The sequence below is a fragment of the Myripristis murdjan genome, chromosome 12 (assembly GCF_902150065.1).
Source record: "Myripristis murdjan chromosome 12, fMyrMur1.1, whole genome shotgun sequence".
NCBI classification, from domain to species: Eukaryota; Metazoa; Chordata; class Actinopteri; order Holocentriformes; family Holocentridae; genus Myripristis; species Myripristis murdjan.
In genome coordinates, this window is record NC_043991.1 from 8,303,436 (window position 1) to 8,320,288 (window position 16,853).

Sequence of the window (16,853 nt, forward strand, 5' to 3'; positions counted from 1 at the left end):
CAATAAAATGACTGACTGAAACTATTTTTTCTATTTGTATCTTATATTTTAAGGGGTGAGGTTAAGTAAAGAGGATGAGGGGAGCCTATCAAATGTATTGTGTAATGATGAGAAACGTGCAGAGCAGCGCTGGTCATGTGCTGAACATGGGAGGGGTCTCTTACACACCTCTGCTATAAAAATCTGGGTGGAAGTCGACTTCGTTCCTTCAGTTTTGGGTCAAGATGGAGAAACTGAGAATTTTGCTGCTTGTGGCTTTTTCGTTGGAGACTATCTCTGCGACATCTGTAAGTGTTCAAGCAAATTTGACAGAGATATGAAGAGTGGTTCCAGTCTGGGAGATACTATCATCTGGTTCATTATCCAATAGCTCTAAAATGCAGAAAGTTCAGTAAAAGTGCTTTAATTTTTCAAACGAAGGTCTCACTATTAAATTAGTGGTCAGATTTTGTATGTTATATCTATAGTGACTGATATTTACTTTTTGTGAAATTCATTCTTATCTTGAGCCATCAGTCATTTTATAAAAACAAGACTTGTCTCTTTTTCAATTGTTGGATATCTTCCTTTGGAGCAAAACTCTTCATATGCCTACAGTTTTCTTGGCTTTTCTTCAAGTTTTTCAAACCATTACCCATTCTTTGAACTAATATGTTAAATATCTGATGTATGATTCTGTCTATTTCATTATTCCACAAAAAAAGACGCTACTGAATTATATCAGAATTGCCATTTGATATGTTTCACCTTAATTGCTGTTGCTTTCACTAAAGGAAAACTAAAAAATGATATGGTGCAGTGCACAAGAAGGAACATTGTGCATTTTAAGCCAGAGTGGAAATAATTTGCCAGTCTCTTCAGTCTAAGCAAGACTTTTGAATGATTTTTTCATATTTTTTGCTGCAGAATGCCACGTCGTCATACAGCTCAATCTGTTTTTCTGTGCAAACATCAGTTGACCTGGACTTGAATTCCTGCACTTTTTTTTGCACTTGACTGTCTAAACTAAATCTAAAACCTGATTCTTATCAATAAGGCTTAATGCTCTTGATTGTAGTTGGGTGTGGTGCTGACGGAGGGAGGCTTGGTGCGGGGGGAGAACATCCGCCTCGGGTTTCGTCGGCACATGGACATTTTCAAGGGAATTCCCTTCGCTGACATTCCCGGGAGGTTTGAGATCCCAAAGCGTCACCCCGGCTGGAACGGTGAGTATGGACTCGAATGATTCAAATGATCACCGAACAGAGCGACAATAAGCGCAACAGCAAATGTGTCATGAAAACACTGTATCATCTGTGTGCCTCTCCTCAGGCATCTTGAAAGCCACTGAATACAGGAAGAGGTGCCTTCAGGTCAACCTCAAGATGACCTCCACCCGTGGCAGTGAGGACTGTCTCTACCTCAACATCTGGGTTCCTCATGGCCGTTCAGGTAAAGGCTTTTGTCCAACTTACCCAGAGTGAGACAAGATGTTTGATAACGTTTTCACCTCTGTACGAACACTGGAATATTCCTTTAAGGTCTGCGTTCTGTTCTTATACTCTTTTGTTAAAACTGAACCACAATCTGCTATTTTCTTTGGTGCCTATAGTGTCAACTAATCTCCCAGTCATGGTTTGGATCTACGGTGGAGGCTTCCTGGTTGGAGGCTCAATGGGAGCCAACTTCCTGGACAACTACCTGTACAGTGGACAGGAAATCGCAGACAGGGGGAATGTCATTGTGGTGACTCTGGGATACCGATTGGGAACCCTAGGCTTCCTCAGCACCGGTGATGCTTCGTTACCTGGTAGGTGCAAATTTATTTGCAGCAGTAACCGGTGGGTGATGACCATTTGAACTGAACTCACACAGCATATTACCTAGATGTGACATTGTCTTTAAGCCAAACCACTTGTAGCACAGAGTTTGTTCTTGGACAGGAAACTATGGTCTCTGGGACCAGCATTATGCCATCGCCTGGGTGCACAGGAACATCCGCTCTTTCGGAGGAGACCCTGACAACATCACCCTCTTTGGAGAGTCTGCAGGCGGAGCGAGTGTCAACTTCCAGGTGAGAGGCTGGCTCCTGCACCTTTGGCTCACTGCATGCACGATTAAATCAAAGCATTTATTGCAGTTAATTGAAAAATTGGTTGGATAGCCTCTAAAGCTTTGAAACACTTCAGCGTATGTCGTATCAATTTTAAACATGAGGAAAAAATGACTAACAAAGACAACAGTTGTGGAGTTAAATGAGATTTGATATTTAAAAAATGCTACAAAATGTAAAGGCTATGAAACAAAATGCTGGCAATTGGCAATGAGTATGAGTGACTGGGCAATGGGCAAAGAGGGCAATGGGCAGTGCTGACAAATTTGAGAGAGACTGTGGCCATCACTGTTATTATGGTCTCTGGTTTTCTACTGAAAAGGTAATAATAATAATTATTATTTTTTCGTGTTTTATGGGTTCATGTAGTTTTGTTTACAATACAAAATACCCTCTTTTACTTTTGTGCCAACAGCTAGTTTACTTAAATTTATTTAAAAAAAAAAAAATAATAAAAAATGAGCATTTCTGTGCTCTTGTTGCAGCACTTTGCGTGGTCTGCCATTTATCTTTGAAGTCTGACAGGTCACCTGACCACCTTCCTTGTCTCTGATCGGCTGAAGAAAACTGTTCCTGTATCATGGGCTTAAGAGTAATGGGTAAACTTAATTTAGCGAGGTAAAGGAAAGGCGCAGAGATTTTTCTAATTCGTGTGTTTGCATATGTGTGTGTGTGTGTGTGTGTGTGTGCATGTGCCCAAACAAGACTCTCACACCCCATAGCAGAGGACTGTTCAGGAGAGCCATCTCCCAAAGTGGGGTCGCCCTCTGCCCATGGGCTGTCAACAGGAACCCCCGCAGGCTGGCAGAGGAGGTATAGAGCAAATCCCCAGTTTTCTATAACTTTTAACGCTCCTTTTTAACATAAGAAGCTGCAGTTCTGAAGGAAACAATTAGACATGATGTGAAGGATTGTCTTGTCTTTCTAGATTGCACTGAAGGTCAACTGCCCCACCGATGACAGCATGGTTGCCTGTTTGAAGATGACTGATCCTAGAGTTCTTACAATGGCCGGTTCACTGGATCCGTCCGGCTCAGCCGACAGTAAGAAGTCCACCTGCAGCCTTTCTTACATTTTGGACATTTAAAGACACTCTTTATCAAAGCCAATCACAAGTGGATCAGAGGCACAACATTATTGCTTTGACCATAAAATGTGAGAAAGAGGAGATTGGGAGATGAAATAGGATAAACAAGAAAATGTACGCCATGATGAGTAGCTGAAGGCAGCATAATGTTCATTTGTGGTCATTTTAAAATATATGTCACCTCAGATGAAACAAGGAAAGGCAACCAAACCATTAAAAAAGAAAGGAAAGGAAAGCATAGTAGTATGCAGCCATTTTAAGTACAATTAGCCTAGAAATGAGTGTGTGATCGTATTTGTCTCCATCAGACCCCATTGTGGGCCAGCTGGTCCTGGCCGCTACAATCGACGGGGACTTCCTTCCGGATGAGCCTGGAAAGCTTTACCACAACGCCGCTGATGTGGACTACATCGCTGGCGTCAACGACATGGATGGACACGTCTTCACTGGTTTAGATGTCCCATCAATCAACAATCCCCAGGTGGACACCCCTGTGTGAGTTCCGCTCAGCAGCTCACAGCGCAAACAGCAAATTTATATGATGCCAAAAATTGTCTCAGAGCAAATGTAAATTTGTTAGAACTGACACATTTTTTTTCCTGGTATAAAACTGCACTATCAAATCTGATTTTCAAGTGTTTGGTTCCTTATTTCAGAGAGGATGTCAAGAGGCTCCTGCGTTCGTACACCAAGGAGAAAGGCCAGGCTGGTTTGGACAACGCTTTCGCCACATACTCTTCAAACTGGGGCACCAACCCCAGCCAGACGACCATTAAGAGAACCATTGTGGAGATCGGAACAGACTACATCTTCTTGGTTCCCATACAGACCGCCCTCTACCTTCATGCTGCCAATGCCACGTGAGAACATCTCCATACTGATAAAAAAATATATATATATATCTGCATGCAGTATATATTTTGTATGTGTGACTTCTCCAACATTTTTTAACCTTAATAAAGCAAAAAAAGCTTAGAAAAGGTTTAACAGTGACATAATAGTTAAGTTAGTCAAATTTATTTGTAATGTTATCATAAATAATTATGTCTGTTTTTTAATCTAACAAAAAACATGTTTCTGATGCTATTATTAATACACTTATATAGCCTTTCTAAAACATGTTAATGTTAATAAGCATCATATGAAGGACTTGTAAGGGCCTTATTACTGATTATCTAACACTTATTATAAGGGCCTCAATATAAAGCATTATCCCTTTGTGTATATGTATATGATATATAATAGTAGCGTAGTGATAGGCTCAGTATGGGATGCAAAGGTGATGAAAGTCAAATAAATAAATGCAAAAACATTCTTAATAAGGATCTCTGGTTCTTCTGCAATTAGAGCTGGAACCCCCTACAGTTTTTATGTCATTCTCTGAGTCCATGACATTTTCTTTTTTCTTTTTTTTTCTTTTTTTTTTTTTCCAGATTTTTGAGTCAGTTTCACTGGAGATTCTCTATCCTGTTTTTTTTTTTTTTTTTAATTTTATTTTTTTTTTAAACTATCTCCCTCTGTTTGATGTATTCATAATCACATCCCTGCTCTCTCCTTCCTACCTAAGGACTGGTCGCACCTACTCCTACGTCTTATCAGAGCCCAACCGTATGGGCGGCTTGGCCAGGCCTTACCCCAGGTGGATGGGAGCGGATCACGCTGATGACCTCCAGTATGTGTTTGGAAAGCCGTTCACTACACCTCGGGCATACTGGTCAAAGCACCGCGATCTCTCCGGCTACATGATCGCCTACTGGACCAACTTTGCCAAAACTGGGTATAATGCTACACCTGAACTCTTTAAATCAGAATCAGGCTCACTTTAATCCCAGGTACAATGCATGAATTTGTCATAGCATTGTTAAAGGAATACTCAAATGTTTTTTGGTAAAAACACCCTTTTTCTGACTTACCCTGACTGAGATGTTTGATATCATTTTCACCTCTGTATGTCCAGTGGTTTGGTTCCTCTGGGAAGCATTTTGTGTTAGCTTAGCATAAAGAGTTGAACTCTATGGGAGTCATTAACCTAGCTCTATCAAAGTGGAAAAAATAAACCTTGAAAATGTGTTTATTGTATGATGGCACATTCTGTAAGTAAGATAGCTTAAGAGTTGCTGTAAGGTTTTTCTTTTCACTGTGACAGAGCTAGGCTAATGACTCCCATAGACTTCAAGTCTTTATGCTAAGCTAGCACAAAATGCAACCCATAGAAACCGGACCACTGGATGTACAGATGTGAGACTGATATCGAACATCTTGTCTCAGTCTGAGTCAGAAAATGGAGTATTCCTTTAACAGTGACAAATTGGAAGAATACAATCATCAAGAGTTTTTAAAATATTTAATATTTACTTACTTCCTTTGCCCCAAACACTGGAGTACTCCTTTAATGAGATACTATGCAGACACTTCCACAACATATATTGACATTGACACAGATTGTGTATAGCGAACAGGACTTGGATCATTGTAATACATACAATAAAAAGCATTTTGATCATTATTTTGGTCATTGCACATTATTTTGGTCATAGCAGACGCTGAAACCTCATGACAGATAAGCACAGCAGTGGGAGACAAATTATCTTTATCCAAAGACCTAAAACATGATTCAGTTGCTCTTTGATGCGTCTGTCTCCACAGAGACCCCAACAAAGGAGACCTTAAAGTGCCCACTACCTGGCCTAAATTCACCAGCTCCGGACACCAGTACCTGGAGATCAACTCCAAGATGGACAAGAGCTACGTGCATCAGAAGATGAGGGTTCGCTACGTGCACTTCTGGGCCAGCACGCTGCCCAATCTGCCCGACAGCAGTGTCTAAAATGTGCCTCTGCTGTGCATGTACAGTACACTGTAGACCTGAACTGTGGAGCAAAAGCATCATGTCAGAAGTGGTTTACAGCAAAAATAAATTTATGACCAATGCAATACTTTGACTCTGCTTTTTTATTTGATACTGTAATGAATGCTTTTTTCGCTTCACAGTATCACAAAGCTATAATAAAATGGAAGTATTGATGCTAAACAATATCATTTAGATTTATGGCACCTGTAAAAATAGAGTTTTGTTTTACTACAGCTATGCATTTTTGAATTGAACTGTTGGGGAAGTTGCTTTCAAAATTATTTATTTTTACTCCTCTTTATAAATGTAGTGATTACATAATAACTTCTGCAACTCGTCCATATGTACATGACAACTCCTTATTGCACTCAAATTACTTTTACTTTCTGACAGTCCATACTGTCAGTCCATACTATGACTTTTAAAAAATAGTGGCAAATATAACTAACTAACTAACTAAAGAAAGAAATAAATTGCTATATTTGTGACTTGGTGGTGCACAAAAACAGATGTAAGTCACATCATATTAAGCCGACCACTGTGATAAAATTGGGCCGATTCAATTTTAAGTAGGAACTCGTTACTCTATACTCCATTACATAAGTAATAATGTTACACAATTCGTTAAGTTATGTAACTCCCATTACCTAATTCACCTATGAGCGAAAACATAAAGATAACAATTTAGTGGTGGGGCTCAGGCCGCACAATCAGTGACACAAAATAAACATTCAAAACAGACGTGAAAGATGACGGCACTGAGGAAATTGTTTAGTTTACAGTGCTAGGAAGTATCACTAAATATTCTGTAATCAATCTTCAAAATATAAGTGTTGCAGCTCAGAGTAGATTTAGTGGCCTAGATGTAACAAAGGGGTAATAACTAGTTCATCAGCAGCACTGCTTGTTGTGCCAAACCTCTTTCCTTATCTGTCTGAGAATCTGTCCACCTGTTCTCACGAGTCAAGGCCAGCTTCGCTCTCCTCCCCAGTGCTGACAGGAGACCGTGAGCCGACAGGACGCACGAAAGAGAGGGAAAAAAAAATAAAACAGATTCCTGGTTCAGGCCTCTCAGTGGTCCTACATGCCTGTATCAGAGTCACCATAGGATCAAAAGACAAAAGTTGATGTGACAAATCTCTATATTCAAAGTATTCCAACCCCACATCCTGTCAGTCTTTTACACTCATAATTGCATATCACCTGCTCAGATTTTCTTTGGTGCAATGACAAGAATCTGAAAACAGATATAAGCTTGAACTATTTGAAAACACAAATACATTTGATCATCTTTGCCCTGACATATAGCAGCAGAATGTGTTTGTATAGCTCTTTTGACACTTCACACAGACAGGTTACAAAGTGCTTTACAATGGTATCATACAAATACAGAGAGAATATTAAAAAATTGACAGTTACCTGAAGTATGTGTACAAGTATGAAAAACAATGCATAAAATACACATAAAAACAATAACTCTGAAAATGCAAAGCCAGTACAGGATTACACAAACGCCTATTGCCCAAATCTATTTTATTTATTATTTGATAGGGGACAGAGCACATTAATGAACATCAGTACAAATAATGAAAATTTTCCATCCATAATTTTACATAATTTTAGAGCCAGTTTTTCAGGGGGGGGCATGGGGCCATACAGATTGTGTAACATTACAAACTGCTCAGGTATATAAGACAGCTGGAAAAGGCCTCACTTTTTTTTGCACAGCCATGGAGCCGCTGAGGACTGTGTTGGCTGTCGCCCTGCTCCTGGGAACAGCCTCAGCAGTGTCTGTAAGTCGGTATTTTTCATATATATATGTATAATTTTATCTCACAGAATTAATATGAACACATATCAATCAAAAGCATACAGAATCTGTGTGGATTAGTTCATCTGCTTTTTTTGAGTTGATTTATGGTTGGGGGAACTGTGAAAATACCTACTTACATGCATATTTTTGCAATTACTCTGTTGTTACGACAGGGAGTTTGTAGATGATTAATTCACATTAACCCAGACAACCTTGTGGGTTTGCAAATTATCAGCTGGAAAATGAACAGATGGTTCAAAATACTAGCACATAGACGATTCACTTGAGGAAAAAAGGAAAATAAACAATTCACAATGGCTTGCAGTTTCTCACATGGTCAGTGCTACCTTATCTATAGTGAACATGGAGACTGAAAAAGGTAATTTTCAAAACATTGTATATCAGATAAGGAAAAAAAAAAACATTTTCTTAGGTTCATCCTTCAATATCTCTACAACATAAACAATGCAGTCTAAAGTTACCGGCTGGTTTTTAAAAGTACTGTACTGTTTGTTACTTTGTTGTGAATGGGGCTGTATGGATATACCATATGAGAAGCAAACTCTACTTCTTTTTGACTCTCTTGACTCTGTCTGCAGCTGGGTGTGGTGAAGACAGAAGGTGGCAGTGTTCAGGGAAAAAATATCCGCCTTGGGCTCTTCCGCTCCGTGGATGTTTTCAAAGGAATCCCCTTCGCTGCCAAACCGGGAACACTTGAGAAACCCAGACCTCACCCTGGCTGGACGGGTGTGTTCAACGTCAATCTGACAAACACACATTAAAACATTTGAATCCAACATTTGTGCACAATGAAACTAAACAGCAGCTAAATAGGAAGATAGTGCACTGTTGATCCATCACTGACAGGAAAGCCAACAGAATGACAAACTGATTTGCTGCAAGATTGGTGTTGCATTAAAGCTCGATGCTAGATGTATCTTACAACATTATACAACTTAATTTGGCTTCACAAATAGATGTATGACAGAGGATTTTAGCGGTGGTTTTGATGGGCTTTAAAATAATCATAGTTCTCATCATAATTCTGCTGCATATTTGAGTTTTTGACGAGGCCATAATCATGATAAGCTATTCCAGTCTTTCAACAGAGGAGTAATTGATTTTTATTCTGTGTAAATCAATAATTTTTTAAGTGTAGCCATGGCATTGGTCTCAAAAAGCTACTTTCTCCTCAGGTGTTCTGAAAGCTACAAAGTTTGCCCAGAGGTGTCTGCAGATGAGCATGCTGCAGACTTCAGCTTTTGGCAGCGAGGACTGTCTCTACCTCAACATCTGGGTTCCTCATGGCCGACAGGGTAGCTTTTCTGTGTTTCCAGCAATAAAAACAAATTCAGGTGCTAGAATCTTTCATAGATTTTGTTAATTCTTTGCTTTTTCTCCCCCAGTGTCGTCAAATCTCCCTGTGATGATTTGGCTGTACGGAGGAGGCTTCCTGGTCGGGGGCTCGATGGGACCTAATTTCCTGAACAACTACCTGTACAGCGGGCAGGAGATCGCAGACAGGGGGGATGTTATCGTGGTGACGGTGGGGTATCGTGTGGGAACCCTGGGCTTCCTCAGCACCGGCGATGCTGCGTTACCTGGTGGGTCCAAACAACAGGCAGTGGCTGTCAAGCTGTAGCTGATAACATGGAGGATTTCCGGTGTATGTGTCTATCAGTGGACTGTGAGGAAAATTAAACCCATGCCTTAACTTTTTTATTGCTGTCAGGCACTTACAGTACAGGCCAAAAGTTTGGACACACCTTCTCATTCAATGCGTTTTCTTTATTTTCATGACTATCTACATTGTAGATTCTAACTGATGGAATCAAAACCATGAATGAACACATGTGGAGTTATGTACTTAACAAAAAAAGGTGAAATAACTGAAAACATGTTTTATATTCTAGTTTCTTCAAAATAGCCACCCTTTGCTCTGATTACTGCTTTGCACACTCTTGGCATTCTCTCGATGAGCTTCAAGAGGTAGTCACCTGAAATGGTTTTCACTTCACAGGTGTGCCTTATCAGGGTTAATTAGTGGAATTTCTTGCTTTATCAATGGGGTTGGGACCATCAGTTGTGTTGTGCAGAAGTCAGTGAGAATCTACAATGTAAATAGTCATGAAAATAAAGAAAACGCATTGAATGAGAAGGTGTGTCCAAACTTTTGGCTTGTACTGTATGTCTTGCTTTAAATTATTGTACTGATGATTTATGATGAGATGACCTTCATTGTGGGAAAATTTTGAGGAAAGAAGAATGGGCAGAGGCATGAAGAGGCATGAAATTTTGATCTGACTTGGAGTTGTAGAGGAAATCTGAGGCTCTAGAGAGGGACGTGCATTAAAAAAGCCTTTAATATGTCATGGCTATTTAGTCAAAAACTTGCTCATGTATTCCAGCCATTAAGGCCTTCATCATTGCGAGCCAAGGTGTGGTGATATCCTTTACACTGCAAATTTTCTATTGTAAAACTAGGTGTATTACTTGAATGTAATGAGATGTAGTTTATAGATTTTCACTCCTTGGTTGCTCTCTTTTCAGAATCTAAATACATTTTGTTGGCCTGTGTGTCAGCAGCCTCGTTGGCTGCGTGAGTAAAATGCCTCTGGCTCAAGATGGTCCTCTTGACAGGGAACTACGGTCTGTGGGACCAGCATGCCGCCATCGCCTGGGTGCACAGGAACATCCGCTCTTTCGGAGGAGACCCTGATAACGTCACCATCTTTGGAGAGTCTGCTGGAGGAGTCAGCGTCAGCTTCCAGGTGAGAGGCTTTCAGGAAATGTTGACATGTTGCATGCATCAAGGTGATGTGTGGATCTGGGTAAGTCACAACAGGTAAGAGAGGAACCCACACACTGCAAACTCCATTCACACACATTTTATTGCACGAAGCGGCTGATTATAAAATCAGTTGTGCACAGATCTTTTGTGCCTCTGCAGCTTCAGTCTTCATTGTCATATTGCATTTTATGATTGTATTGTGTGTTTTATACTGCAGTGTTACCTTAACTTTTTCATGCTAGTGTTTTTGAGTTCCAGGATGAGTGTTTTATAAAGCATTTTTTTTTTACTCATAAAAATATTTCAGCTGAGCACTCAGATGCAGAGGATGCAGAGGATGCAGTGCTTCCTTTGAATAGAGATTATGTGTTTAAACTTGTTTGCAGCACAGTATGATAGTTGTATTATATTTAAATTTTGAAAATCCTGCTAACTTAAGTGGCATTTATTATTTTAAATTAATCAAAATAACTAGTGATTATGTAAATATAGGGGCTATCTTAACATGATTTTTATTTGTTTAATCTGAAGTGAGAAGTGAAGTTTTCTCACCACACCCCCTGCTCCTTTTTTTTTTTTTTTTTTTTTTTTAAATCTCACCTGCATGGTCATGTTCAGCCTCCTGCCACCAGGGGGCTAAAGTCACGGAGGTGATCCAAAATCTATAGGGCAGATTCCCATGAAATTTGGTGAGCACCATGATGCTCCCCAGGGAAAGTCACCTAACCTTTCCTCTAGCAGTGACCTAACCTTTCCTCTAGCAACACCCTCAGGCCAAAATATAAACTTTACACAGAAGACGCCATGAAATATAATCAGACAGTTGCCAGGATTTGTAATAAGTGTGCATTCATACTCTCCAAAAGAAGGTTCCTCTTGATTGCGGGGACCTTAATTCTCACACTGCTCGCACATATCTCTAAATGAAATGGACATATTCCCAAGTAGTTCGCTGAGCACACTCATACTATTGGTGTCACCATCACCTTTCCTGTTGTGCCATCCTTAGGCCAAAATATCAAATTTGATACCTCACAATCTACCAGATTAACATGGCATTTTAGGTTGAGCACTCTCAATTTTGCTGACTTCATAACCTTTCCTTTAACAATGAACCTGTGGCCCAAATTTTTCCATTGCCATGCATGCACAAATAAATTAATAATGACATTGAGGATATTATGTTTAATGTTTGCATTCACACACAGACTCTCACTCCTCACAACAAAGGACTGTTCAAGAGAGCCATCTCCCAGAGCGGGGTCGCCTTCTGCCCCTGGGCTGTAAATAAGAACCCGCGTCAAGTGGCCCTGCAGGTATGTGTGCTGTATCATTGCCTAAACAACTGATGGTAGCCTAAACACCAGCTTTTTGGGACTTTGGGCCATCGGTCGCCATTTTTTCAGCATCTTCCTCTGAATCTAACCAAGTGTACCATGACAAGCTTCAAAAATGCGGTTCTGCCATGCCTCAAACAGCGGATTAGTGAACAAAGATAGCCGCTCCCTTGCTGTCATGGAAAATAAGGCGAACACATTTTGCTTAAAGTAGCACTTTATTGCCAACTATCCTCCCAGGTTGCCGAGAAGGTTGGCTGCCCCACTGACGACACGATGGTGGCCTGTTTGAAATCGATTGATGCTTTGACTCTCACTATGGCTGCTCCCCGTGTCAAGCCTGGCACCCCAGATTGTGAGCAGTATTTTTATAATGTATATATATCTGCATACTGTATTCAAGCTCAAACTCCATTATTTGCATTATTTCAACTAATGAGGATCTACAAAGGGAATGATAATTGCAATCAAAATTGACTTCCGTAAAGATCCTCCCATCATTCCAGCCAATAGGAAGGGTCGAGTCATACAGATACCTCGGTACAATAATTGATAATAAACTCACCTTTCAACCAAACAGTGAAACCATCTTCTCCAAATGTCAGCAGTGCCTCTTTTTCTTAAAGAAACTCTGCAGACTCCAGGTTCAATAATAAGCTTCAACATTACAGCCTGGTTTGGCTCTCTATCCAGTATCCATCGCAACCCACTAAACAAAATCATTGCAACGAGCAGCAAAATAATTGGAAAGGACATGAACCCACTCATCAGCATTTACAACAGAAGGACTAAACTAAAAGGAATACAAATAGCCTCTGACACCTCCCACACACTGCACAGCCATTACAGTCTTTTACCCTCAGGTCAGAGATACAGGTCACTCTCATTCAGAACCAAGAGAGCTATGTCCAGTTTTGTGCCCACATCCATCAGACGGATGAATGGCTGATCTACTGACCTATTTATTTATTTATTTGTACATTTTATACAATTTTTATACTCCTTTTTAACTAGTCCCTATTCTTTCACTGATGTGTATCTTTTAATTCACTCACCTGCCTGTGTGATGCATTGTGTTATACTGTCGTTTCGTATTGTGCTGTGTTGTCTAGTATGTGTCTGTGATGTGAAGTTTACGCACTGAGGCTCTGCACAACTGAAGTTCCTAATGGAATAATAAAGTTCTTTCAATTGAATTGAATTGAAAATATGAGAACATTTCATGTTTTACATCTACTGATGGAGCACTTATTAGCAAAAATTATTCTTTAGGATTATGGAGAGTTTTTACTGTATTCCTACAATTCATGAAAAAGCGATGACACAAATTAATTTAGGACAGCTAACACTGTGTCGATGTTTTTTCAGATCCCGTTGTGAACTATCTGGTTCTGTCTCCTGTTGTTGATGGAGACTTTCTGCCTGATCAGCCCGCCAATTTGTTCCACAACGCCGCGGACATTGACTACCTCGCCGGGGTTAATAACATGGACGGCCACCTCCTCACATCAAAGGACATCCCTTCCTTTGGTGGAGAGAAGGAGACCCCTGTGTAAGGCTCTCTGGTCAACAGCGAAAAAAGCATTTTGTTTTATTGCCCTTTCTCGCATTTCCGCACAGTAAGCCATTAAACCTTCACCTGGGTTCAACTGGTTGTGAAGTACACAAAGTAGAGTTGACAGGCTTTTACTAATTGCGCTCAGAAGAGGTATTTAACCTTTTGTGCAGAAAACACTAGAGTTGCAGCATTATTTAATTAACAGTGATGTGAGGGCCATTTTAAAACAGAGCTCTGTCCCTGTTTGGCTCCCTCTGCAGAGAAGAAATAAAGAGGCTCCTAGGTGCGTACACCAAAGAGAAGGGGCAAGCTGGCCTGGATATGGCGTTCGCTGAATACTCCTCCAACTGGGGATCGACGCCGAGCCAAGTCTCCATCAAAAGCACCGCTGTGGCCATCGGCACTGACTACATCTTCCTCGTGCCCACACAGGCTGCGATCCATCTCCATGCTGACAATGCCAGGTAAGAACTCCTTGTTTCTCTACAAACAATATTTCAGTCGATTCTTAATCTGGAGATATAAAAAAATTGGGTCTGAGGAAGAGACCCAAATCATATTTAATAACAGCTATATTTATGATAAGCAATCTCATGCTGATTTGTATACATCCCTATAACCTTGTGCAGTTTGCTCAGTGTTTGACAAAACAATTCACAGAGTGACAAAGTGCATAAACACAGTTTTATGAAAAAAAGGAAAAAAAAGTTTGCAAAAATGCCACAGCTTTAAAATGAGCAAAGAAATCAGAAGACATTAGAGCCATGAGCAATCACCACATAATATGAACAACTGTTTTCCAGAGCTAGCAGACAGTGAACCAAGAACATTATTCTGTTATTACTTAGATTAGTTTATGGCCGTCCATGGATGTGCGTTATTAATCCAGCAACAGTGTCTCTCTTCCATGCCCAAGAGGGAGATTCAAGTTTCTGACGTTGACCCACTTCAGTACCAAACATTCATTAAATCCTTGATATATTGAAAGCAAGAACAAAAACCCTAGAGATTGTATCTATTACCTGGAACAATATACAAGAGGAGAGCCAAGGGACCAGGTTAGAAGTTGCCTACATATGGCCTCAGAAAGGCCAAGTCTTTGCTACAGGAGCATTTTCGCAATGAACATAAAATTGCTCCAGCTTATATGGAGAAAACTCCTTCATGATCGTCAATACAACCAGATGACACAAAAGCTCTATATGCTATGAAAGATGTCAACTACAAGCACGAGCTTAACATGCCTTCTAATATTCTAGTCATCATAAAGACGTTGCCCTACCTGCTGAGGGATAAATGGAGAACTGTGGCCTGTGATTTCCAGGAAAACCACAGACAAAGAGCTACATTTAAGGAGATTTGAGGAGACGTCCTTGAAAGGCAAGTGACGATTGTGACAGATCCAGCATTTGGAGATATCAAAGACACTCCAACAGTGAGCAAAGATGTAAGGAGGGTTAAGTCACAACCGCATCCAAGAATAAAAGGAAGCATTTTTGCTACCGCTGTGGCAGCTGCAGATAAGAAAGTTGATAATGGAACTAAGGAAAAGGAGGGTTTGCCTGTGGTGAGAAGCTGCTTGTTCTGTGGAGGTGGACATGCTTTGGAAATGTGTCCACAGTTGGAAAAGAGAGCACGCATTAAAACACATCTGGAGTGGTAAGTAGTGGTAGTAGTCGCTACACTACTAAATCGAATACTTCTGAAACCACAAATTCATACCATGTGCAAGAAACGCTCTTTGATTTCTGTAATAGAAATCCTTTATCTATCTGTCTATATCTATCTATCTATCTATCTATCTATCTATCTATCTATCTATCTATCTGTCTATCTATCTGTCAGGTATACATTTCTCCTTATTATTTATTGACATGCTTAATGGAAATATCAGGCCAGTTTAAGGTTAACTGCGTGGCCAGTATGGAGGCAGGCAGAAAGCTGATTGGCTGCCCTGACAGAGCCCCATCTATAGAAAGAGTGAAAACCTTGTATAGGCAGCTGTAGCTCCATGACCAAGACGAGAGGTCTCCAATGTGCAGGTCGAGAGCTGCCAGTCGCTCACCGCCTGATTCTGAGCAGCTCATCTAAAGGTTTTACAATTATATGCAAAAAAAGAAAGGAAAAAAAAAGAGTCCAAAGGCACCTTGTAGCCCCCCCTCCCTTTTCAGACCAATCAAATACACAAGATGTCCTACCCACCTACCTAAAAGATGTTCAAAACTATGAGAACATCCGCCAAGCAGCCCTGAAAGTTGTTTTTTCTTGCCCCGCAATGTGTGACGAGGCTACCACTACAAACTGAATTTCCAGTGAGCAAATTTATTATTAAATTGTTATTTATGTACACTTGCTGAAGTGCTGCTGAATTTCTGTTTTATATTCAAGGTGAATTTGCTCTCTCTTTGCTTGGTTTATCCAAGACTGAAGACTGCTCTCTTTTTCTATTTCTATTTTTTCTTTCCTTTTTTTTTTTTTAAATCAGGTCCGGCCGTACCTACTCTTACCTGCTGTCTGAGCCAAGCTTATTGGCTGGTCGATCGTACCACCACTGGGTGGGAGCTGACCACGCCGACGATCTGCAGTATGTCTTCGGCAAACCGTTCGCCACGCCAAAGGCTTATGGGGACAGTCACCGAGACCTGTCTGGCTACATGATTGCCTATTGGACCAACTTTGCCCGCACGGGGTAAAAACACAACAAACACAATCAAATTTTCAACCTCCTCATGCACTACATTCTTATACTTGTGAGGAAACATTATTGGATGCACTAACTGCTGTGAAAGTTTGCCCTGGATAGATGATGGAGTGCATTAAGTAGAAGTAACTGGGATCTATACTGTAGTTGGTGCAGTGTTCTTTCTCTAATAATTTCCACAGAGACCCCAACAAAGGAAAACTGAAGGTTCCTGTGACCTGGCCTGAATTCAACAGCACCACACAGCAGTTCCTGGAGCTCAACGCCAAGATGGATGAAAGCTACGTCGGGCAGAAGATGAGGCTTCGCTTCGTACGCCTCTGGACCAGCACACTCCCTGGCCTCCCGTCTCTTAATGATATTGCGTAAAAGACATCTACTCTGAATAAAACAATAAATAAAAAACCTAATTGGAATAATTAATTCCATATCACACTGGCCTCACTGACACACGCAAATGAAATTAAAAATTGTTTGAACCATAAAATTCAGAAATTGTCAGTAAGTTTTTGTATGAGTTACATCTATGATCAGATCAGTTTTCCCCTGGAATTGATGTGCAGGAATTTTGTCTGTATTAATCCTCCTTTTTAATGCCCGCTCTCTCCAGTTGCATTTATTAG

At 40.5% G+C, this 16,853-nt stretch overlaps 2 protein-coding genes across 2 annotated transcripts; both read left to right on the top strand.

Moving 5' to 3' along the window:
* Nucleotides 1-224: 224 nt before the first annotated feature.
* On the top strand, nt 225-6,053 carry LOC115368993 (bile salt-activated lipase-like). The gene is made up of 11 exons (XM_030065477.1): nt 225-287; nt 1,058-1,205; nt 1,312-1,431; nt 1,592-1,789; nt 1,923-2,053; nt 2,798-2,905; nt 3,021-3,135; nt 3,488-3,674; nt 3,836-4,039; nt 4,747-4,956; nt 5,826-6,053. Exons 1-11 carry the CDS (start codon nt 225-227, stop codon nt 6,004-6,006), a joined length of 1,665 nt encoding a protein of 554 aa, XP_029921337.1. The 3' UTR covers nt 6,007-6,053.
* Nucleotides 6,054-7,760: 1,707 nt separating this feature from the next.
* LOC115369230 (bile salt-activated lipase-like) lies at nt 7,761-16,599 on the top strand. Its single transcript, XM_030065793.1, has 11 exons — nt 7,761-7,823; nt 8,443-8,590; nt 9,040-9,159; nt 9,250-9,447; nt 10,484-10,614; nt 11,843-11,950; nt 12,212-12,326; nt 13,340-13,523; nt 13,790-13,993; nt 16,015-16,218; nt 16,413-16,599. Exons 1-11 carry the CDS (start codon nt 7,761-7,763, stop codon nt 16,597-16,599), a joined length of 1,662 nt encoding a protein of 553 aa, XP_029921653.1.
* Nucleotides 16,600-16,853: the final 254 nt, after the last annotated feature.